This window comes from Perca flavescens, chromosome 20 (genome assembly GCF_004354835.1).
Source record: "Perca flavescens isolate YP-PL-M2 chromosome 20, PFLA_1.0, whole genome shotgun sequence".
NCBI classification, from domain to species: domain Eukaryota; kingdom Metazoa; phylum Chordata; class Actinopteri; order Perciformes; family Percidae; genus Perca; species Perca flavescens.
This window is the reverse complement of record NC_041350.1, coordinates 20,763,213-20,787,579: the sequence shown is the minus strand read 5'-3', so window position 1 is coordinate 20,787,579 and position 24,367 is coordinate 20,763,213. Positions and strand designations below refer to the sequence as shown.

Genomic DNA, 24,367 nt, shown 5'->3' with positions numbered 1-24,367 from the left:
ATTAAAACTAGCGATACATTGAATTAAATAATACAATAGCTTGTTTTAAGATATCAATGTATTAACTGATTGTAATTTAACATTGTAAAAACCTATGATTATTTCAGCAGTATAGTCCATTCATTCCATTTTGTGAATTTAGTCTCTAACATCAGGAACAATTAGAAATACACAAAGCAATGACAGGTTTGTCTCCTTTTATTGACACATGCATTTTGATGAGGATGACATTTATTAAATCCTGGCTCCCTAAGGTTCATGGGATTTTCCATCTTCCACAGAATCTTTAATGATGGGATTGTTGGGTGCTCTTGAAAATAAAAATTCACACTATGGATTCAGTGAGGTGAAACAAGAGGCATCATGAAGCTGCACAATCCAGGTGATCCACAGCGCTCTCGTAGCTAATTTACAATAAAGCATTGTCTCGTAACACAGGGTGGAGTTCATAAAGTAAATGTCGTCCTTTTTTTTTTTTTAAACCAGCCCAAACCAAAGTCAATAAAAGCATTGTTTATAACAACATTCTCTATTCAGGTGTCTTAATCTGCACTTTCAGGGATGCCTGCTTTGCTCTTTCTAAAATAACATTCTTCCCCCTCAGAATACAGCACAGTACTGGCCTAAAGTACAACACTGCGTGATGGCTTTCATTTTCTCTTAATATTAAACACAGCACCAGTCAAACATTTATAGACACCATATAATTTCAGCACAATTGGCAAAGGTATTACAACTTTATTGTCAATAGCATAAAACATAAGTTTAATTCAGGGAAAAGGTATAAAGGAACTGAGAAAATACCTAAAACTCATTAAAGATGGCCTTTACCTAATTAATGCTGATTAGACACCTGTGGCAAACAACACATGCACTATCACTCATGATGGAACGGTTGAAATTTATTTTATGACATAAGAGTTGATTTACGGATTGAGCACACAGGTGCCTGTAATAAAGCACTAATTAAAAGTTTCATTATGATGTGAAAGCTCGCCAATTAATCAGCAGTCCTCATTTGGGTAATTGTCAACTAATGACAGAAAGGCGAGCGGTTATTACTCAGAGGAATGAAAGATCGTCTTAAAGACAAATTTCAACAAAAAGTCTCTTTGAGCATTGTGGCTTAAATGATCGAAAAACATCTAGAAAAGACGAAAAGCTCTGATCATCTGATGCATATTAAAAACGCATGGACAGTGCCAGCATCAATTAGAAAACAATGTGCAGTTTGTGTTCTGTTACCGTTTATACGTCTATTTCTAGTAAAATCAAAAATTATATATTTCTCAGTCCAATTATACCCGTTCTTCAACCATGAAAGCTGGAATTTAGTGTTTTCAAAAATGTATGACTGGTACAGTTAGTCCCATTTGAAAATTTGCTCCAAATATTACAGGTAGGAATGTGTGTTATTCTCTTATAGAAACGTTAATCATTTCAATAGACCTGGGAGGTCGGTTAAGTAAATACCTCTGGCCAACCAAGCCATGCGCTGGTCCTCTGAATTCAAAGAGAAGTATGAAAACCAGCAGACAGTGTAACTCTTTGAGGCCTAACTAAACAATATTCTGAGTTCTCCCTCTGCCTATCGTGTGGTCTTATGGTTTCTTTTTGGGTGCATTGGGTGTGTTGAATTTGAAAAAGATGATGTCCCCGTCCTCCACCACGTAGTTCCTGCCCTGTTGCCTGTATTTTCCAGCAGCCTGTGAAAGAAGACACATTTAAATTGTATTCCAAGGACGTTTCTAAGACAGTGAACGCTGTTATTGGCAGAAATTCAACAGTGGGCCAGTTCAAGCTTATTATTAGGTTCTATAAAACACACACCTTGGCTGCATTTTCACTGCCCTCCTCTTTGAAGTCATTGTACTTCATCACCTCGGCCATGATGAAGCCTTTCTCAAAGTCAGTGTGGATCTTTCCTGCAGCTTGAGGAGCCTTGGTACCGTTCTGTTGGAGCAAATCACAACAGAACCTTACAAAGACATAAGTGAAAATATATTAACACACTGCAACCTTGAAGAATTTGATCACAGTTTAGGATACGGATGCTAGCATAACTTCCTATGAATATATATATATATATATATATATATATATATATATATATATATATATATATATATATATATATACACACACACACACACACACATATACATATATACACACACACACTATGCTGAATTTAGGAATTCTGTAAAAAAAAAAAGAAACATACAGTCGTAAGTAAATACTAACAAACCTTTGAATTGCTGCCCACATCTCTGATTTTTTAGCAATGCAAATAATGAACAGTGGAAGATGAAATACTAAATGGCAATTCAGTCTGATTATCAGGCTAAGAAAATCAAAATCTGCAAAAATGTGCTTATAATCCAAAAATAATGCAAATTTGGAGCGCATTTCTCAGATGTATTAATCACTCAGTGTTACATTTCAGGCCATTAATGTGTAGTAACATACTCAAATCATTGCAAAAAAGAAGAGAGAAAACATGATACAATGACAGAATTATTTGCCTAACCACTAATCATAATATGTAATATTCCCATTTGACAACAAGAGCACTTGAGAAAAGTTCTATCTATATATAATATCACATATAAATATCTATTTTTTAAAGTGCTCATATTGTGCTTTTTGCCTTTTCCCCCTTTCCTTTATTGTTATAAATATTTTTTGTGCACGTTATAGATTTACAAAGTGAAAAAGCCAAAAGTCCACCCCAAAGGGACTTAGCATCTCCAACAGAAAACACTGTTCACAAACTGCTCCAAACAGCTCTATTGTAGTCCAGCCTTTACTTCCGTGACGAACATGTGTCACTTTGTAACACACGTTATAATCCTCGCCTAGCTGCTAGCATGGCACTCCCTCATACTCCGCTACTGTGACTAGCTAGCAGTGCTGACCTAGGTAATGCTCATGTGTGACTCACAACAAAGATGGAACAGAAGTGAGATGTCTCACTCTGTAGCTAAAACACAGGGCTCAACACACAGGGTGAAATGAGGAGCTGCAGCAATGTGTAGTACAACAAATATGTGGTGTTTTCTGAAAATTAAACCACATAAACCTATTCTAGTACAACCTCTAAATATAATTATTAAGCCTGAAAATGAGCATAATATGAGCAATTTAAAGATTATTTTTGGGGTATTTTAGGCCTTTATTTCCAACAGGACAGCTTAGACTTAGAAAGGTGAGAGAGAGGGGGAATGACATGCAGCAAAGGGCCGCAGGTGAACCCACGGCCGCTGCATTGAGGACTTACGGCCTTTTTATAGTTGTGTTGGAGGCGTGGAGCCTGCGCAGAACACAACCTTAAGCCTCTTTATGTGGGTGCGTGTTCGACCAGGTTTTATTTCTCTGATCTTCCAGTAAAACGAACACTTTTCAGGGTGTAGTGACCATAGAATTGGAGTCAGAATTAGAGTCAGGCCGTTTAGGGCCAGACCGGTCATTGGTCACATTTTTAGCATAAAATCCTTCACTACCCAGGCGCGCAAATGTACTTTGTTTTGACAAAATTTTCAACATTTATCAGAATATTTATGCTTCAAAGAAATCAATTGTAAATGACACTTTCAAACAGCAATAAAGAGGATTTTGAAATAAACACTTCATTTTGAGGACATAAGGTAATAAACTTTAAAGAAAGGTTATTCACATCACAGCACTTACCCTGATGGTCCACGCCCGCACCTCATCTGGTCCGGCTGTGAAGAAGTATTCCAGCTGTAGTGCTGCGTAGCCGGTCTTGATTATTTTGGTCATAACACTAGAAACACACAGAGAAGCCATGATGGAGCAGTTCAAGCTAACATGCATATTTAAAGCTACATTGTGGAAGAATTACTTCCATCTAGTGGTGAAATTGTATATGACAACCAACTGAATATTACTTTCTAGCCCTTCCTCCTACGGTGGCCGAACCCAAAATTAGCTCTCTCCCATCGTTTACACGCAGCTGTTCTAGCCACACCAATATAAACTTTGGTATTGTTGCTTTGCCTGTCGTGTTGTCGTTTTAATTCTCTTTTTCGCTTCCCTGGTGAGTAATCTCCCCCTTGCATTCTTCACGGCGCCAATAGGTGTAAGAGGGTGAAATGCAGAGGTACGTCCCTCTTTGGCTAATGTATTTTAAATATGGAGGTGCTACATGGCTGCCGTCATTCCAGCGACTCACTCATATGTATTGTGACTGATTCTAAATGGCAGATTCTACGCTTACGAGAATACATTGATTAGTTGGTGGAAGTAATAACACATGAATGAGTACATATTTGTGAAAGAACAAAGGGATTTTTGCTAAGAATCAACTCAAAAAAATTACACAATGTAGGTTTAAAAAAGGTGCAGAGTTCACTACTCTGTTATTGTATCTTTAAACTGAATTACTCAATGGTTCGAGACTTATTTATTTATTCAATGTCAGTTGACTCAAGGCCTTTTGCACTGCAGATACTTTGACAAAAATCATCATTAGTTGCAGCCCTTAGTGGTAGTTAAACCGTTGTCACTGCCCGATGTGAGTCAAGTGCAGATGTGAGTTACGCATGCTCAGATTTAAACTGTTTACTGCATAACGTGTCTTACGGAAATTTGTGAAATCCATAAAATAATAAACGTTTCTCTTTACATACAATAACAGAAGATTGTAATCATTTCAAAAACGTTTTAGCTATCTATGATTGTTAGATTGCTAACGTTAGCTCAAAACGCCAGTCAAGTGACAGCCTTTGTTCTGTTTGATTGCTAACTTGTAGCCAGCAGCATCAGTCATTTCAAAAATGTTTTAGCTATGATGGTTTGATTGCTAACGTTAGCTAATAGACTGTGCGTTAGCTCCAAAAATTACTCCTGGTCTGGGAAAATTACAAACATCTAAAGTGCAATGTTAGAACCATTTCCCTTCTTTTCACATCCAATATCTAACTAAAAAAATGTGATTTGGGGTTTTGGTGTCATCCCTCCACGCCCTACTTTTTCCTTGCAGGTGTTGCATACTGCAAACTTGTTATCTTCTGCACACACTGAAGAATTTCCAAACAGCTGACATGTTGCAGGTTAATTCACGAGGTTCCCTACATGTGCGAGAATAGAGCGGACACGCGCGACACACGGCAGAAAAGTTGAGAGAAAGGAAAAAGAGACTGTGCTGTCGCGTCCGTGTGTGAGCGTCCTTGAGAACTGTAACTCGTATAACTTATGTTGTCAGTTAATTGTAGCATTAATCGGCATACGTCAGACTGACATGCCGGTCGCCGGTCATGGCCGAGCACGTGAAACCCGGCCAATTCCGGACACCGGCCGGTCTATCGGTGCATCTCTAATTCCTCAACCTGATTGACAATATTCTTGCTACACTGTGAGTTCATGTCTCACCTCTGTGTCTTCATTTCCTCGCAGTACTTTTTCTTCTCCTCCTCCTCCATGTCCTGCAGTTTAGACTCAAGAGCTCCACTCACGGGAATGACCAGAGCACCGGGGTCATGAGCGTCTACCCACTCCTTGATTTTCGCCAACCTGAGAAAAACAGGAAGCAGGGTGAGTTATGTTGAATCTTCAACAATAGCTGCACACTTAAACAATGTAGGGGACATGCACTCATGCACACTGGGTATGTGAAAGCAAACTTACCACTTGTTCTTTTTTCTGATGTAATCCTTCTCTGAGAGATTGACCAGGTAGATCATGGGCTTGGATGTCAGAAACAGGTATTTGTTTAACACTTCAATCTGTGGAGATAATTTAAAAACATCATAAAACAGTTGGTTCTCAAAAACTCAGTTCATCCAAGTCAACTACAGCAAAATTACACTGTTTTTTTATTTTTTTATTTGCGCACTAGAAAAAAGGGGACCATGGCAGAAATTTGTCAAGAAGAAAAAAATAAATAAAAATCACAAAGTTTAAGTTGGAAAAGTTGGTATATCAAACAAGCAAGGATGCAATGAAGCTGGCAGACAAAGACTTTTTGATATGAAAAAAAAAACTTATTCATGCACACACATACATAATTACCTCTTTATCGTTCCAGTCATGGTAAAATCTGACGTGTTTCTTCTCCTCCTCTATCCAATGTTTCACCTTTAACATGATATCCTGAAGCAAGAAGCTGCAGGTTACATGATGTCTGCAGACTGATTACAGATCATCATCTCCTATATCCCCCAATAGTCATGCATAACGATACAAATGTGAAACAGGACAACAGATGAATGGCACAAACACACTTTACTTACATATTCAGGTTTGAGTTTTTTGTCACCTCCCCTGACGGCAGTTTTCTCCAGTTTGTCAAGGATTGGAGCAATCATTTCCTCATCCTTTAGTCGCAGCTCCTCGTGGATGATCTCAATGTCCCTCACTGGGTCAACGTTACCCTCCACGTGGATAATATCCTCATCATCAAACGCCCCTAAAAGACACAAGTGTTTACAGATCAAGTCAGCCAGTTAAAAATATTCCTACACTTTGAAATCCAAGGGCCTTTCATTAAATCAAAACAAATTCAACCATGTCAATCCTAAACCCTGAGCAGTTCAGTCATTATTTATGACCATGTGTGTCTTTCCTAAAGCTATAAACTTGAGAACTGATATTACCGGGATGTAAAATCATGCACACTTCAAAAGGCCACAAAAAAAACCCACAAAAAAAAGAGTTTTAGATTAGGCTGTGCAACCAGGTAAAACCTAAATTCTAAACTTAATGTCTAAATAAAAGCTGCCAGATAAGACCATTGCTTAAATGAAATTGTCTAAAAATTGTATTTAAAAATCAGGAACTATCAGATCGGACAATGAATAAGCCAAATTACGAGTGTGACGAGACATTCAATGCCAGCTTTTGATACTTGATAGTAGGGCTGCAACTAACGATTATTTTAATAATCGATTAATCGGTCGATTATTTTTTTGATTAATCGATGAATCGGATAAAAAAAAAAAACATTAATTTACATCAACTCAATACATGCATACTTATTGTTTTAGTTAATAGTTGTGTAAAGGTAAGTAACCTAAATAGCAGATACAGACAAGACAGACAGACACAAACACTTATTTATTAAATTACCATCATTGTAGTAAGTGCAAGTTAAGTTCGTTTATACACCACACACTATTATATTTGTCAACAATAACTGATATGGGACAAAGCACATAATATATACATAACAGATTGAAAAATGAATGGGCCAAAAAAGGCGAGTGAATAAAACAGTGTCTTTAGTCTTGCAAAGTATACCATCCTTGCTTTATTACTGTTATTACCGAGCTAACGCTAGCTTGTCATGCTAGTAAGCTGGATAACGAGTAAACAGCAGCACCAGAAGAGCTACTGGAGGGACGGTACGTTCCTCACTTCAGAACCGAACAGAAGTAGGATAGTGTAGTGACTTTACCCTGCTGTTGAACTCCCTTATTTAGTGTGAAATACTCCCACACCTTGGATGACTTGGGTCGTACTGATTTCTCTGCCTCCGCTGAGTGTTTTAGAACAACGTTACGGGTCTCTCCGGTCTCTCTCCGTATTTCCTCTACCCCCGCTCTGCTCTTTTTTCTTTTCTTTCGCTCCGCGCTGCTCCGCTCCGCGCTGCGCTCAACTCAATTTTTTTTTTTTTTTTTTTATCTCCGCGACTAGGTGGCCTAATTTTATCGATTCGTTGTTGCAGCCCTACTTGATAGTTTAATACCATAAAGTATTAAGGTTGGAATGCAGTTACAAAATGTACAGCAAAGACTCCTTCCTGCTGCACAAACTCAGGAATTTTGAGGTCAACCAATGCACTTAAAAAAAAAAAAAAAAAAAAAAAAAAAAAAAAAAGTATACCAATCCCTAATTGAAAGTATACTCACTTTTAACATTGTGTCCTGGTTCGATCACCTAAGTGTCAAAAGCAAGACAAAGCTTTCCAGAGTAGTTAAACTGGGCAGTACAAGTACAGGCTGCAAACAAACCCCACTGTCTATCACCATGGAATTTGAGATGACCCCAGTCATCCTTAAAATCACCCCTTTCAGCTACTGCTCTCAGGGCAAAGGTACAGAGTCCCCTGTGCAAAGAAAATATCTATAGAAAATCTTTTGTCCCTGTTGCCATAACATATATTAATACGCAAAGACAGCCACTTTCTGAAGCCAGTTTTCTACCTCAGTTTACAGCACTTTATAACTATTTATTAAGCCTTCATTCAGTCCTCACCTGGTGCTCCTTTAATGTAGCTTCTATTGTGTTTTTATGTCAATGTGTTTTAATGTGGCATGTCTGGATGTGATATGAAGTGATTTAATATACCCTTTTTATATCAGTAGTAGTTTTTGCACATGCAAAAAAGACAAATGATTGCCCGTTTGCATGCAAAAAAAGAAACCAAACTGTATTTTCTATTCTAGATACCTCACTATAAAAGAGAGTATATTCACAGGTACTGGCCATATCATCTTACCTGGGCTACAGGCATAACATGAGTGAACTCTGTAAATGAGCCTTGTTCCCCTTTAAGAAGTGTCGTAATGGATCTTAACTTGCCCTCCTAACACCTGTCCAACTCTACTAAGTTACTACACAGCAACTACACAGCAGCTGCACGCAGTAGCAATGACAACTTACGAGTCATGTGGAAGATGCCGTCACAGGCACTGATGTGGGAGAGAAAGGCGTTTCCAAGTCCCTGTCCTGAGTGAGCTCCCTTCACAAGACCAGCAATGTCCACGATGTTTAGAAAAGCTGGAACCTTACTAAAGAGACAAAACAGCCAGACATGAAGGGATTGTTGATGAGACAAAAATCCATGGATGCTTAAGAAATTACAACCATCTGTCATGAGGACATAACACACACCTGGCTGGTTTGTGGTATTGGCAGAGGAAATCAAATCGCTCATCAGGAACAGGTACCCTGCTCTCATTTGGGTCAATTGTGCAGAAAGGGAAGTTCTCTGCAGAAGCTTGGCTTTTGGTCAGCACATTAAAAAAGGTGGATTTCCTGTAGATGACAGAGTCAGGAAAGTGTCAATAGATAACCCTAAATTATGAATTCAACATTGTTCATTCACTCACATTAACATGCCTTAACATCCACATTACTTATGACATGTACATACCCAACGTTAGGTAATCCAACAATTCCAATTTTCAGAGAGGTTCCAAATCGTCCAATTAATGTAGGCTGTTTAGGAGCTTCTGTCTTTTTGGGAGGCATCTGCGAGAGTTACAACAAGTTGGTTACACCATGAATCCATGTCAAACTATTTCACCAAAGCCAGACTTATTTGTACCAACACCTCAGTCCTGCTACACGTTAGGTCCGGGCATTTAAAACCAAGTAGCTCTATGCTGTTGAACTAGCTCCACTGAAAACGTGTTCATGCAGCTCCAGTCATATGCTCATTCAAACACAGCATGCTAACGTTAGCTAGTGGCTAACTGAAACCACTCCTAGCTACCGGTTAGCCAAAATATCTGACTCAACAGATACTAATGTCTGAATTTTGCAGTCATTACAAATATCCCGAAAGCTAATTAGCTTATACAACTCATCTTTTGGTACCTTTATGGGTTTTTTAGCTTATGGTCTACGTGGTGTTCACTCCTCTGATATCTGCTCCGATGGAAAGGCAAGTTGGAGAGCAAACCGGAAGTGTATTGACGTGATGGGTCTGTTATTGGTCGGAGAAAGAGTTGGAACGCTACGTCAGAAGTGTACTAACCATAACTGACAGACTGCACCAAGTTACGTTTTATCTTATCTATTATTATATCATATGTAATGTCAATTCTACTCTTCTTAGGCTATACCATTTTTTAATATAGGGCTTTTGGGTATGACCCGATGGAAGTATTATTAGGGTATAACCCTCGTTAGAGGTCGCCATTTTACAGGATCAGTTCAAGAACATGAATAAGTTACATCCATTGACATATATAAAAGGTTTCATCACAATATGATATCTTACAAGCCAGACCCACATCAAGATGGCTAATGGCAAATTACTATAATTATTTGCTGACGCTAAGGTGCGTCTAGATTTTTAGGCTAGTAGGCTATATCTAACTAATACATTGGGAAGCCTCTGTATGTTTGTGTGTGTGGTCTGTCTTTGAAATATCTCATGAACCGTTCATCCAATCTACTTCACACTTTGTTACCTGGGTACCCAATGAACTTGGTGTTTGGGTTTTGGAGCATTTGGAGCAGTTTTGACAGCACTGGATATTAAAAACTGTGAATAAAACTAAACGGCCGAACAATAAAGGTAGAGGAAAACATTAATGTAAAAAAAAAACTGCAGTCACAGCCATTCTCTTAATACATAGGCCTACAGCACATGGTCACAGCAAGCAGGCAGCTCTAACCTACAGCAGCCTATGGTTGACAGGAAAATCGCAACTGTTGTGTTGAAAAAGGTTGAGAAAAAAAGGTTTAACCATACCGCTAGCCTGTTTGGAAATAAACACCTCTGCTGAAGTGTTAAATTTGTTAACGATAATGACGAGACGAGACAACCGGCATTACGCTGACTTTTACTTTTTTTTTTATTTCACCTTTATTTTTACAGGCAAGTCATTAAGAACAGGTTCTTATTTACAATGGTGGCCTGACAAGTGGCATAGCCACTTAGGGAAAGGGAAGGCGAAAATAAATACATTAGAAATACACCGTTTAGAAATGACATAAAATACAATTTGAAATGCTACACAGACAGCAGTAAACACTTATAACGAGAGAAGTGCACAGGTACATGGGTGAGTAAGAGAGGGAGAAACCATTCAAATATTTAGCTGGAAAAAGTTATTATGTAGGCCTACACAGCAAAATCACCAGTGTTAAATTAACTCTGAGAGTGTTAAATTTAACACTAGGAAAGTGTATATATGCATCCACTCTTTTCAGTGTTAAATTAACACTGTTATTGCAAAATCACGGCATTACAACAAGATCAGCACAAATTCAACAAAAAACTTATGCCATTGCTGGGGGAAATAGATATAGCTCAGCAATTAAACATCAAACAACATTATGAGACCATGGAAGAGTACAATTATACAGTTTTTTAAACAAACCAAACCGAATGACTACGAGCAAGCAGTGTACATGTGGCAAAATCTGTAAGAATGAGCGAGGCCTAAAGATCCACCAAGGGAAGATGAAGTGTCTGGTAGGGACAGGACCAACACAACGCACAGGTGTTCAACATGGTGAGACGCAGGAAAAGCCAGGCCCGGAGTCAACCCACAGTGCCCGGAACCTCCAAGTGTTGCAAATGACTCCCTCCAGCATCAAGTCTGAGAGGAGGTGGATCAAGTGGCCAGCAGCTAACTCTCAGTGTGGAACCAGTTTGACATTGATGTCTCAGGAGGAGATTGATCACCACCTGAAGGAAACATACAGCTACCCAGAGAGAGAACAGGAGTTGGGGGAGTGCAGCACTCTGATAGACTCTCCTGGGCCAAGTGTGCAGTTCAACATGGTAGAGCTGCAGCTGAAGGAGGTTCAAGAGGTTGTCGGGAAAGCACGAGCAAGCTCTGCTCCAGGACCAAGCAGCACTTCGTACAAAGTGTACAAGAACTGTCCTAAACTCCTGCTGCATCTGTGGAAGATCCTGCGTGTCATCTGGAGGAGGAGCAGGACATGGAGAGACACTGGAGAGTTGCTGAAGGTGTCTGGATTCCAAAGGAGGAGAACTCCAGGAAGATAGACCAGTTCTACATCATCTCCTTGTTGTGTGTTGAAGCCAAGATCTTCTTCACTGCTGTCTCCAACCAGCTGTGCACCTTCCTCTCAAACAGGTTTATTGACACATCAGTTCAGAAAGGGGGAATCGCAGGAATGCCTGGATGCTTGGAACATACAGGTGTGGGGATGCAGCTCATCAGAGAGGCCAGAGAGAACAAGGGCAATCAGTAAGTGCTGTGGCTCAATACCACACAAGCTTGTGCAGCTCACTCTGACAAAACATCACGTCCCCAGCAGAGTCAGAGACCTCATCGCTGACTATTACAACAACTTCAGGATGAGAACCTCTTTAGGAGCAGTGACATCAGGCTGGCACAAGATCAAGATCGGAATCATCACAGGCTGTACCATCTCCGTAATTACGTTCTCCCTGGCCAGCCACCAATAAGAGCATTTATGAATGACCCAGTGTTGCAGGGGTAACAATCCCGTCCGTCACTGAGAAGCCTGTCAAGAGCTTAGGCAAGGTGTTTGACAGAACCCTGAGGGACGCAGCATCCATCCAGTCAACCTGCACTGAGCTGGATGGATGGCTGAAGTCAGTGGACCGGTCAAAGCTTGGCTATACCAGCATGGCATTCTTCCCACTCCTCGTCTATGGAGTGCCAATCTCGACTGTGGAAACCTTAGAGAGGAAGGTCAGCAGCCACCTCAGAAAATGGCTGGGGCTTCCAAAAAGTCTAAGCAGCATCGCACTCTATGGGCACTGCAACAAACTGCAACTGCCACTCAAGTCCTTGGAAGAGGAATTCAAGGTAACGAGAGCCAGGGAAGTGTTGCAATATAGACTCAAGCGATCCAAAGGTGGCAAAGGCTGGGATTGAAGTGAGGACTGGTCGGAAGTGGAAGGCTGAGAGGGCTGTTCGACAAGCAGAGGCAAGATTACATCACAACAGGCTGGTGGGAGTGGTAACAAGAGGCAGGCCTGGGTTCCTTTTCAACTCCCCACATTGACACCACCAAAGGGGAAGGAAAGGCGACACGTAGTCCAGGAGGAGGTAAGAGCAGTGGTCGAGGAGGAGAGAACCTGCGGGATAGCGGGAATGAGGCAACAGGGTGCCTGGATGCGATGGGAGAACATGATCGAGAGGAAGGTGACATGGGCGGAGCTGTAGAAGGCAAAGCCACAGGGGATCAAGTTTCTCATCCAGGCAGTATATGACCAGGCGCTGTAGGCCATCGCTGAAGCCATTGCTGCAGGAGTCGAGTGGGCCAAATGCTCCCGTCCCGCCCCTCCAAGCAAACCATCACCTTCATCAGAGCTGGAGAGCAGGTAAGACCAGCTGCAAAAACATCTGCAGGCATCCTGGCCACTGCAAGAGACTGGCAGCTGTTGGTGGACCTGGACCAGCAACTCAAGTTCCCCAACCACCACAGCATGATGGCCCAATGGTTAGCACTGTGGCCTCACAGCAAGAAGGTTCTAGATTTGAATCCAGGTCGTTCCAGGCCTTTCTGTGTGGACCTTATATGTTCTCCCCATGTTTGCGTGCTCTGGTTTCCCCCACCATCAAAAACATGCACTAGGTTCTCCAGTCAAGATCTGGAGTTTGTCCCCGGGCGCTGTAAATGGCTGCCCACTGCTCCCTTGAGGGGGTTAAATGCAGAGAATGAATTTCGCTACATGTATGTGTATGTGACAATAAAGTACCTTTAACTTTACATTATGACCACCACCTTAAGACCAGGGGCCTCATGTATAAAAGACTGCGCAGCTTTCATACCAGAAGATGGCGTACGGCCAAAACTTGAAAAGTATACGCACAGAAATATTCCCATGTATAAAACCGGTCGTAAACCAGGGCCTGCGCACCTTTCCTTTATACATGACAATCAACGTGAAATTGAGTGCACATGAATGAGTGACTGACCCCGCCTTGCCTCCTCCCATAAATGAATATGGAAATGACTATAAATGCGCCCCCGACGTCATTCTTTATCCAATCACAACGGGTTATCCCGCTGCAGACGAGAAAAGAAAAACTTCACTGACTGAGGTTGAGGTGCTAATCGCGGAGGTGGAGGCGAGAAAAAAATGTTCTGTTTGGAGGTTTGTCATCTTGGATAAGCAATAAAAGAAAATGCCCAGAATGTCAAATGGTGACCGGGCGGTGAATGCACCGAACCATGGCAGAATAATAAAAAAATATATATGTTTAATGTCGAAGTGGAAAGCAAGAGAATAATGGCAGCGCCACACCACTTACAGAACAACATACATCTCGGTGTCAGTCCAAATTACGCATAATAAGCAGTTTGAACTCACTGATGTAATGCCATTTATTTTATTTATTCAGTGTTAGTAGCTCAGTGAAACTGAGTCCAGCGCGAGAGAGACCTGACTCAGAGGAGGAGAGGTTAATGAGGCCATCGTCTCCACGGCAGGTGACAGCGCGCACGGATCCGATGTGCCACGCATGGATGAAATAATGAAATAGTAAATAGGACTACAGTGTGCAGAATTAAGACAGTCAAGACGGCCCATTGTTTGGTGGACCGGGTACACCTTGTTCACTTTATAGCCTACAAATCATCCACGGGATTAATGACGCATCACATGAGTTAGTACATGTGTCCAGTAGCATCAGTAGATGTATTTGCACATGAATATGGACTTTGGCAAGAAGAAAAATAAGATTTATAATAAAATGATTAACCTCCTCTTTCTGAAATCATAGAAACCAAGAAAATCAACAATTATATTTTCTTTAATGAAACAAAGGACATGAGACCCCATCTTCACAGTATGGGCACAATTCCAAAATAAATGCAGAGCAGTTACAGGCATGTTAGAGCAAAAGTCAGTATGAATCAGTATCAATGTCATTTTTAAGCCTCTCAATATATACTTTAGCAGGGTGAAATCTATGAAAAAGGAAATAACACATTTAATTATGTCAGTTTTGTTTGCTAGCTTCAGGGGAAATCAATTGAATGGCTGGATTTAATACATCAGCCTCATTTAACCAGTTAATGAAGGTATATTACATAAGAAATGTTTAAAAGCCTGTTTAATGGATTTAATGGATTTAATGGAGCAAATTAATGACTTGTAAAAACACGTCCAAGTTCCGAGTTTGTCCAGTTGTTGTTAAATTGTCCATGTTGGCTTAAAAGCAACTGCATATGTCAGTAAACAAGGATGATATGATGCTTTTGAAAGATGAAATGGAAATTTGTTTGTCCAGTTTGAGAATCTTTTGCAGAGCATTCCAGTCACGAGCGCCAGCAGACTGAAAAGATGTGAGGCCAGAGGCAGAGTTTGTTTTGGGAATACTTAATTAAAGATGACGGCGAATGTGAAGGGAGGGCCAGTTGACAGATGAATATAGGGTGCAGTGGTGTATATTGAAGGGGGCATTTGTGGAAAACCTGATCTCGAGTTTTGATAGAGTGGTCTTGCAAGCAACCTTTTATATAGTGTCACCTTAATTTAAAATGGGTAAAATTGTCATTTGAATGAGAGTGAGTTTGGCAGAAGTGGTGAAAGTGAAGCGGTTTCTGTAAAGAAAACCAAGTTTGGCCTTGACCTTAGATTGCAGCTTTGATATGTGGATGGAGAAAGAAAGTAAAGTTTCCAACCAGATGCCCAAGTATTTATATGCAGTGTCTTGTTCAAGGATAGCCCCCTTGCATGTGGTAATGTTAAGGGCGGAAGAAGGCGAAATACCCTTACGGTAAAACCACGTTTTGGAGGTATTGAGAGTGAGTTTGAGTTGGGAAAATGACTGCTGTAGTTGGAAGAAGCTATCTTTCAGAATAGCTCGAACAGTATCAGGGGAAGGACGAGTAGTATAAAATTGTATCATCAGCATATAAGTGAATGAGTGAATTGCCAGCGGCCTGAATTGAGAAAAGTGTAGGGCCAAGTATGGAGCCTTGGGGGACACCCCTGGTGACCGGGAGAGAATGGGAGAAAAGCTTTTCAAATCTTACACGTTGCACCCGGTGAAAGAGATAATTGGAAAACCAAACCAGTGAGTGATCAGTGACACCAATGCTGCTAAGTGTGTGTAAATGAGTGTATTGTGATCCACAGACTCAAAAGCTTTGGCAAGGTCAATGAATATAGGAGCGCAGTGTTGTTTGGTATCTAATGCGGATGTAATGTCATTGAGTACCTTTGTGGTAGCTGTAACACAACCATACCCAGATCGAAAGCCAGACTGTGCCCCGGAGATGATACCATTCACATTAAGGTGTTTGGTTAGTTGTTTGTTGACAGGTTTTTCCAGAATCTTAGACATACAAGGCAAGATGGAAAAAGGCCTGTAATTATTTAGGTCAGCCTGATCACCGCCCTCAAACAGAGGAAGCACAACCACTTCTTTCCAAGCAGGTGGAATTTTGGCTGTATGGACGGAGAGATTAATGAGGGCTGTTAGGGGAACCACAATGACAGGGGCCGCAATTTTAATGAAGAAAGCGGCAAGATCAATTGACCCAGCTGTTTTATTGGGGTCCAGAGCGATCAATTCCTTCAGGAACTCCCCCACTAAAACAGACCGGATGGAAAAACTGTGAGGTGTTGAAGGGCTGCAGGTACTAGGGGCTGCAATTAAAGACTCAGAAACAAAGCCAGAATTTATGAAGTGGCGATTGAATGCTTGAGCCATTGAGTTCTTATTGGTAACAACTATATCATCCACTCTTAGAGACAGTGGTATGGACCAGGGTTTGTTTTCAAGTTTTTTTTAACCGTGTTCCAAAATCCTTTAGAATTGGCACCACAAAGTGTGAACTGTTCTTTAAAGTAGCCGGCTTTGGGCTGCCTCACTGCTTATGTGGCCGGTTCTGGTGGTTGATTAAATCAGCTTTTTGCTGATTAGCTCTCATAACGGCCGGATGAGTAGCGCACTGCCATGAGTCCATGAGGCAACTGCCTCATAGTGATTACTCCACATTTTTATTGTGCTATTTTGTGAGTCTGCAATGTTCTCTGTCAGGTAAATGTAGTAGTACAATGTCTCACTGATCTAGAAGTACACTAGTCAATGGTAGGCTATACAGTGGAGTTGCATATTAAGTGGTTTGGGGTCCTTCTATAAGTAATTTTGGGGTACAATTTGGTTCTGGAGAATGCTACAAGCAGCAATACCACAGGCCAAGCAATTGGCCCGTTCCAAACAGGCACATTTTGAACAGGCACTGTACTACTGCATACTACCAGAGAATTAGGAAGGACTTTTTTGTGCACTGTGATGTTTACATGCCTGGCTTCCTGTCCAAGAAAGCACAACTGTCTGTGCCAGAGAGACAGACTAAGACTGTATAGTGTAAGACGGAAATGACCCCAGCCACAAACCGTCCAGCAGACGGTACCTCAGGATCTGGTCCAACACCACCAGGCTCAGGGACAGCTCCATCCCACAGACCATAAGATCCCACTTCTCATTATGCATATAATACATTACTTTTTATATTCAGTTTTATTCATTTGCAAAGTTGTCTACACAAATAAGTATTTTTTTGTCTTAGATTTTGCTTTTACTTGTGATTTTCTTTAGTTATTTAATGTGCACTATTGGAGGTGCCTGAGGCTTATTGTCAACAACTACTTATTGTTGAGCACATAAAAAATAAAGAACCATGATGCAGCTGCTCTGATGTTTCTGCACTCAATACTTTCACATCTGAACTACTGCATCACCAGCTGGTCTATGTCAGGTTCTACTATCCTAAAACCAGTTGAGCTTTTGTACAAAAAGGCACTCAAAACTCTAGATAAAAAACCTTTTACTTATCATCATTGCAAGATCTTAGAGAAATATAACTTACTGAGTTTTGATATTTTTTGTAAATTTTCCTCAATATGCTTAATTTATAAAGTACTACATGCGTCTGTTTTAACACTAATAAATTGTCCTGTTTTTCTTTTTGTTTCTCCTTGTTTTATAGCAAATGTTACTACTGTATATCTTTTGTCCTTTTTATTGTAACTTCAACCTGCCTAATGGACTACAGATGGAAATTAGCCCTTGTGCTACAATCTGACATTTTCACGTGTATTGTTGTACATGTTCATCAAATGTGCATTGTCCTGAAATAAAAAATAAAATGGGCCCTTAGAGTCTGGGCAAGCAAGTGCTAATCCTATACCTACAGGGCTGACTTTATTTTTTTATATCAATGGTTGGCAGTGACAAACTTTCATATAACTACTCCACATTATATTTTATATTTGCATTTAATTACACAGCATTTACTTTTCATGTTATAACAAAAGTCTGGTGGTTACTAAAACAAAACTCCTATCTTAGCACAAAAACTGTCAAACTGCAGTCAAAACGTAACACTCCCACGTCGCTGTTGGGTGAAAGCAAGCTGTCCTATGGGACGTTAACACAGCATTACAGACAGCCCATGGGCAGCCTGATTTATGCAGGGATTTCTATTTCCAAAATATTTTATTTACTAGTACGTAACAGAATTGTTACAGGATAAACAGAATACATTTCATTGGATTTAAAAATGCTCAATACAGTTAACTTTAAACAAAAACTCATTCAAACTGTGACACAACCTGGGCTTCATTATGGAAGATCACGGATGTCAAATAAGGGTGCATGCATGAAGCCCAAGCAGGAATATTTATTTGTGTCAAGTAAAAAACACCAATTAATTCAAAATGTTTCATGGGACTTACTGGTACAAATACCGGCAATATTCCTGCCTCTAAAACCACTGGGCAGTTAGGCCATTACAGTGCACTACACACGGTTACTTAACAACAGAGCAAATGACCCAAGTAATATGATACGGTTTATGTACAACACCCCCAAAAAGTACTTAATGCCAGAAAAACACAACACTAATAAGAAACATGGTATTTAAAACAAAATGTTTAAAGTGGGATCTTGAGTTTAATATTAATAAACCACCTACAGAGAGCAAAAGGAGAAATTATAATATAACAGCCACAGAAGATTCTGCCTACATAAAAACAGGTCACCACTGACATTGTGGTGCTCAGACAGACTGCATCTTTAGGACCATTTCTTAAACCTTCAATACATTAAACAAATCTAGAATACATATTCCATAGATAATCTGATCAAAAAAAAACAAAACAAATCTGAACAATAAAACTGAAACGGTTGGCAACTCTTCACTCACTGCTCAGTAGTGACCTGTGGAAAAAGGACAGGGTAGTCATGTTAGAGTTGTGTGGATAATCTAAACTGTTACAGTGACAAAGTATGTGCGAAGGTTACATAACTATTAGAATTTCATAAAAACTGAATATTCTAATCCCTGCGGTGTAATGATGTGTGATGACGTGGTTAAAACATACGTGGCGAGTAGGAGCGAGATCGGGATCTTGAGCGGTACCCTCTGCTATAGTAAGGAGATGGAGATCTGCGCCTGTAGGGGGAAAACAAAACAATTCAAGCCTTTCATTTTACACATAATTAGGATTACTTAATAAACTAGATTCATTTGAGTCATAAAATCCTAAAAGCTGAATTTTACTCCACATTTTATTTTAGGATTCTCAAGCAACCATTATACTAATCAATAGATTATTGTGCCAAACAGGCTACTGGGGGAAAAACCCAAACTCACCTGCATGATTTGTAATCTCGGTCTTCATAGCGATCGTAGTCGCGATCATAACCTCGGTCATAACCTCTGTCGTAGCCCCTGTCGCAGTCCCTCGAGGCACGCCGCGATGAACCACCACTGCTGCTACTACTGCCGCCCGCCCCACCACCACCACCACCACCACCACCACTGTAAAAAGTTAAAAAAAAAAAAAAAAAAAAACACACAGAATAAAAGGTTTGTGACACCTTGGAAGATACCACACACACACACACACACACACACAAACACTAGCTTCCGGTAAATGTCCCTGACGGTGATAACACAGCTGCCTGGTTAAGAAATACTAAGTGGGCCGACCTCTAGCCTACCCAATAAGAGCGTGCGCCCCCATGAGTCCTGTGCAGCTGCGTGTCATCCCCATCTCTCTCTCCTACCTTTTCTGTCTATCCACTGTCACTATCAGATAAAAAAGGGAAAACCCCCCCAAAAAATAATCTTTAAGAAAAAAAGAAATACTCACTAAGTGGGACGTCCCATGTAGATTCCAGGAGTGGGTGTATGGGCTCGTTTTGTGATGGAGAAATCCACCCGGATCCTGCGCCCATCAAGCTCCATCCCGTTAGCACGCTCTTTGGCCTAAAACCCACAACAACACAGTTAGAAGTCAACTCTGTTTTTTCCTCTCTCTTTTTTATGTTTAACATTTGCCCTGAATCCAAAGCATTACAGAGAACTCAAACGCCCCATATTGAGACGTATGTAAGACGTGCTCGCATATTCAACACGCACATAAACCATTTGTATGATGGCTGTCACTACTAGCTGAGACTTCAGTCCAGACTGTAGTTACATACACTTTTACTTCTCTGCCCGTCAGTATACAGGCTTTCTGTCTCTCATTTAAACAATCCACTGTCCATAAAAAAATAAAATAAAAGAACATCCATCCATCACACATTAGCAGAGCCAAAAACTGCTTATTTAATGGTGAAAATCCCAAACTATCTAAGTACTTGTAATAAAAATGATGTGCTGTGTAATTGGTGGTAAGGAGTCCACGTTATAAAAGCGTCATATGCCTGTCTTATCCTCCGTACCTCCTTGGAGTCCTCAGAGGTTTCAAAGTAGACAAAGGCAAAGCCTCTTGAGCGACGCGACTGCTGGTCATACACAATGTTGACGGCACTCAAAGGACCGTATTTGGAGAAAACCTCCCTCAGATCCCTCTCAGTGGTGTACAGACTCAGTCCAAACACACCCAGACAGTTGTTGGGGTCTGGATTGGCCTGTAAGAGTAAAGAGAAGAGTGTAAAACATATTGTGAGCAACTGACCTGCCACATCACTGCAATAAATCTTGCTTTACTGATACCCAGGTCTATCTGACAAGACATGAAATTCCTAATAATTTGAGACCATGAAAAAAAAAAAAAAAAAAAAAAAAAAAAAATGCATGTCAGCTGTAAAAAATAAATCAAAGTCAACATAACATTGTTAAATCTAGAAACCCACTAATGAGTCCATTAAGTTTATTTAGAACAAGTATTTTGAAAAGGTAACCCACTCATAATTTCAAATACACAAACTTTAAAAAAGGCACACGGAAACCTGACAGCAAGCATGTAGAGGAAGCCTTTAATATATACCCTGTTGCCAATGTGTCTGCGACGATTTGACATGGGGGAACGGCTATGGCTCCTATGCCGGCGGTACTCCCAGCTACGAGATCGGCTCCTAGAGCGGCGTCGGTGGGAGCGGGAACGAGAGCGGGAGTAGTGCCTGCGTGAGCTGCGATGGGAACGGGACCTGGGAATAGACGTAAACTGAGCATGTAATTTACTTGTCACATGCACACAAGTTTCAGAAATGTAGTTGTGTAAAGTCCACATGTCACAACCTAACATAGAAACCGCCATCTCCATATGCACAAAATAAATAAGTAAACCCATTTTACCTGGATTTGGATTTGGATCGAGACCGGGATCTGGACCTGGAGCGGCGGGAGCCATCTTTTGAGTGTGCTGGTGAGCGGCTGGTGGATTTTGCCGAGCCCTGAGGGGATGCACTCCTCGAGCCAGGCCGCGAGTCCTGGACAGACCAGACACGGACATTAGAAACACTCTAAAGCCAAGTGTGTGCCTAAAGGGCAAGAAGGTGACAGCGTTGCCCTCTACATGCCCCCTTCAGAAAGAATTCACCAAATTTAGGCATTTACCAGGTTTAAACTACACATTTAGGAATTTGATAAAGTCATACATTGCAACAACTGTTTAAATTAGAGATTAAAGTAATTTAGCTGAAAGACAGATTGTACAAAAAGTAAACCTAAAGGCATGGAGGGATTGACCAGTGATGTTTCTGATAGAGAGGAAAACAATCGTGCATGCTTAAAAGAAACAGGATGAAATATAGTACCATAGCAGGCTGTTAGGAAATTACTCATACCCTGGTAAACTTCTGATCTTAACTTCATTACTTCTTTAACTTCATTACTTCAAAACAACCCTTCATTTCTTCTTTCTTCAGTTTGACATTATGACTTCTTTTTCCTCCTCTTCCCCCATTTACCATCTGCCATTACAACACTAGTAGTGGGGACAGATCTTGATCGCTTCTTTTCAGCATCCAATATATTAGCATGCATCAACACCAGCAGCGCCAAACAATAACAACTTCACATCTGAAACGTCTTCCGCCTTTTTCTTTCTTCCAACCTCAACCTTAACAAAGAACAAACAAGGGTGATAAGGCATGTTGGTTTCTGTAATAAACCAAAAAGGTACAAAAAAAAAAAAAAAAAAAAAAACAGCAAAACCAGCAAAACAACATACATTAGCTGAATACATGTTTGTATGTAACTTAGCTTGAAATGGTCTTGACTGGTCCTAAATTACTATATATGGATACAAAGCTGAACATTACAACTATTAAATATTGACTAGTAGACGACGCTGGAGTTAGCTTCCGATTCGCCGTGATCGGGAAACATAGTACCCCTTTGCCAGACCCTCCTCCAAAGCGCGCTCGAGGAGGGTCTGGCTACTCAGCATTCGGGGATGGGAGGAAAACGTGCTCTGGTTTATTGGCATTTCTTAAACCAATCACAATAGTCTTGGGCGGTGCTAAGCACCGGAGAAAAGCCACGGTGCCGCTGCCAAATAGGCTCGGGAAGGAACTTGTTTTGGTGAAGCAAGTGTAGTTTAAAAGTTGTTTTTGTTGTGCAACAGAAAACTCGGATTGGACAGATAGTCTAGCTAGCTGTCTGGATTTACCCTGCAGAGATCTAAGGAGCAGTTAACCATAGTCCTCATATATCGACCAGAGTTTAAAATGCTAATACAAAAGGAAGCCAAAGGCAACGGATATCCGGCCTAAATGAGTGAAATCCGGCGGTAACGGAAGCGGAACGTCAAGGATATAGACTAGGGGAAACCTAACCTTTACATTGCTGAGCGACTGCTTCTCAAGTTTGTTGCACCTTGTACCACATTTTAAGTGAAGCATTAAAACTGTGTGAAACCTACTTTGAGATGTTAGTTTTATTTTATTTGTGAAAAGGCAAAAAAGGGAGATTTTATTTCACATAAAAAAACACTACACGTAGACTTGTCAAATCAGAAACTGTTTTCGAATCTTTAGCCTCTGAGTATTTCTAGGTAGTAGGTATAACTGGTCTAACGTTACATGTGGAAAAAAATCATTTAAATCTCCTTTTTTTGCAATTTCATTAATAGAATAAAGCTTTCACAAATCGCAAAGGGGGTCTCAGACAGCTTTAATGCTTTGCCTAAGATGTCTAACACGCTTCAACAACAGTGTAAAGGTGCAAAAAACGGTTGATCGGCAATGTAACGGCTACGTTTCCCTTAACTGCCGAATCGGAAGCTGCGAATCGGAAGCTAACTCAGTGTCGTGACAAACTTAGTAGTCATTATATAATGTTTACTGGTAACGTTAGTCAATATTTCAATAGCGATAGTCAAATTAGCATGACAAGGGGGCAGCCGCATGTGTCGACCGCTAACGTTATGCTTTGCAGGCCATATGCTGCGTAACGTTATAATTTTAGCTAAACATTCGCGAGACTCAGTACTTTTCTAGTTAACGTTACTCACATTAACGCTATAAAGAACTTATTTTTCTCAGGTTTGATGCCATTTTTCAAAATGTGTTACCATTACGTTACCCGACCTGTAGACGCTGTTAAAACCTAGCTAGCTAGCTAGCTAACGTTAGGATGTTTTCAACAGTTATCTTAACTTATAATCACAACTCACCTGCTCCCTAAAATCTTTCTCGTTGTCGCTCATGTTACTGTTGCTAAATTAACTAGTCAGCAGATGTGTAAAAAGAACGTGGTAAACTGCATGTAACGACTGATTTAACTTAATCGCCTGCCGAATTTAGCACAAAGCAGACCAGTTTGACCAGATCGTTTCCTGTTCTTCTTTTGGTTTTATCCTATCGTTTTATCGCGGGTTGTCAGACCTAACGTTATATCGTCATAGCGCCACCTACTGTACCGGAGGAATGTCCCGTCCTATTCTGACTTACTCTGCCTGTGATTGGCCTACCCTGACATACACCCCAAACGGCTCTGCTCTGAACCAACCCAACCAACGAAGGCAACGACTACTAGCCAATCAGAAGGAAGAGTAGTGTGGGTCATGCCCATGCCTTCCAGATCTTTCCATCGTCCTAAAGGGCATGAGAGTAGGTAAATAAAGTAATAATCAAATGACGGTATTAATAATAAGATAAATACAAACCAGACAAACAAAAATAGAGCAAAACAATCAAAAAACTAAATTGATGATTCTGCCTGTTGTCTGTTATTTCCTGTTCTGGTTTAATTGTCAGAATGAATACATCCATGGAATGAAAGCGCCATCTCAATAAAACATCGACAAAATTATTTGGCAGAAAAGCAGGCATTTAAATGCCAAATAAACTAAGTATAATAATCGATTTGTTGAATGTTCCCCTTTACATTTTAATCAGGAAAAGAAATTTTGGGATTACATGTTGGCACTAATTACTATGTGTATTGATAACTTCCATTGCTACTG

The 24,367-nt window shown here is 40.5% G+C and overlaps 2 protein-coding genes and 1 pseudogene across 4 annotated transcripts; 1 reads left to right on the top strand and 2 right to left on the bottom strand.

Annotated features, from left to right (window-relative positions):
• Positions 1–180: 180 nt before the first annotated feature.
• Positions 181–9,659, bottom strand: LOC114547320 (obg-like ATPase 1). The gene is made up of 11 exons (XM_028566631.1): positions 9,565–9,659; positions 9,119–9,216; positions 8,857–9,000; positions 8,626–8,753; positions 6,255–6,430; positions 6,034–6,114; positions 5,650–5,747; positions 5,395–5,535; positions 3,691–3,787; positions 1,831–1,953; positions 181–1,706 (listed from the first exon to the last, which is right to left on the bottom strand). The coding sequence occupies exons 2-11, from the start codon at positions 9,214–9,216 to the stop codon at positions 1,602–1,604; spliced, it is 1,191 nt and encodes a 396-aa protein (XP_028422432.1). The 5' UTR covers positions 9,565–9,659; the 3' UTR covers positions 181–1,601.
• A 1,427-nt stretch (positions 9,660–11,086) lies between these two features.
• LOC114547135 (uncharacterized) lies at positions 11,087–12,926 on the top strand (annotated as a pseudogene).
• Positions 12,927–17,919: 4,993 nt separating this feature from the next.
• On the bottom strand, positions 17,920–23,794 carry LOC114546726 (transformer-2 protein homolog alpha). Of its 3 annotated transcripts, none has more exons than XM_028565730.1 (8): positions 23,576–23,793; positions 21,253–21,386; positions 20,945–21,104; positions 20,397–20,585; positions 19,820–19,935; positions 19,318–19,485; positions 19,046–19,116; positions 17,920–18,881 (listed from the first exon to the last, which is right to left on the bottom strand). In XM_028565730.1, the coding sequence occupies exons 1-8, from the start codon at positions 23,606–23,608 to the stop codon at positions 18,871–18,873; spliced, it is 882 nt and encodes a 293-aa protein (XP_028421531.1). In that variant the 5' UTR covers positions 23,609–23,793; the 3' UTR covers positions 17,920–18,870. The 3 variants fall into 3 exon arrangements, with proteins under 3 accessions (XP_028421531.1, XP_028421533.1, XP_028421532.1); XM_028565732.1 differs by having other exon boundaries at positions 19,318–19,482; XM_028565731.1 differs by lacking the exon at positions 17,920–18,881 and having other exon boundaries at positions 19,035–19,116; positions 23,576–23,794.
• Between the last annotated feature and the right edge of the window lie 573 nt (positions 23,795–24,367).

Bases quoted from the DNA above. Each gene is read 5' to 3' on its own strand.
- LOC114547320 (XM_028566631.1), bottom strand. From the start codon at position 9,216: ATGCCTCCCAAAAAGACAGAAGCTCCTAAACAGCCTACATTAATTGGA. The intron at 8,754-8,856 runs GTGTGTGTTATG...TTGTCTCTTTAG, and splicing joins CAATACCACAAACCAGCCAG to TAAGGTTCCAGCTTTTCTAA. The intron at 5,748-6,033 runs GTAATTATGTAT...TTATCTCCACAG, and splicing joins ATGACTGGAACGATAAAGAG to ATTGAAGTGTTAAACAAATA.
- LOC114546726 (XM_028565731.1), bottom strand. From the start codon at position 23,608: ATGAGCGACAACGAGAAAGATTTTAGGGAGCAG. The intron at 19,486-19,819 runs GTGAGTATTTCT...AACTTTTTACAG, and splicing joins TACATGGGACGTCCCACTTA to TGGTGGTGGTGGTGGTGGTG. The intron at 19,117-19,317 runs GTGAGTTTGGGT...TTCCCCCTACAG, and splicing joins CGAGATTACAAATCATGCAG to GCGCAGATCTCCATCTCCTT.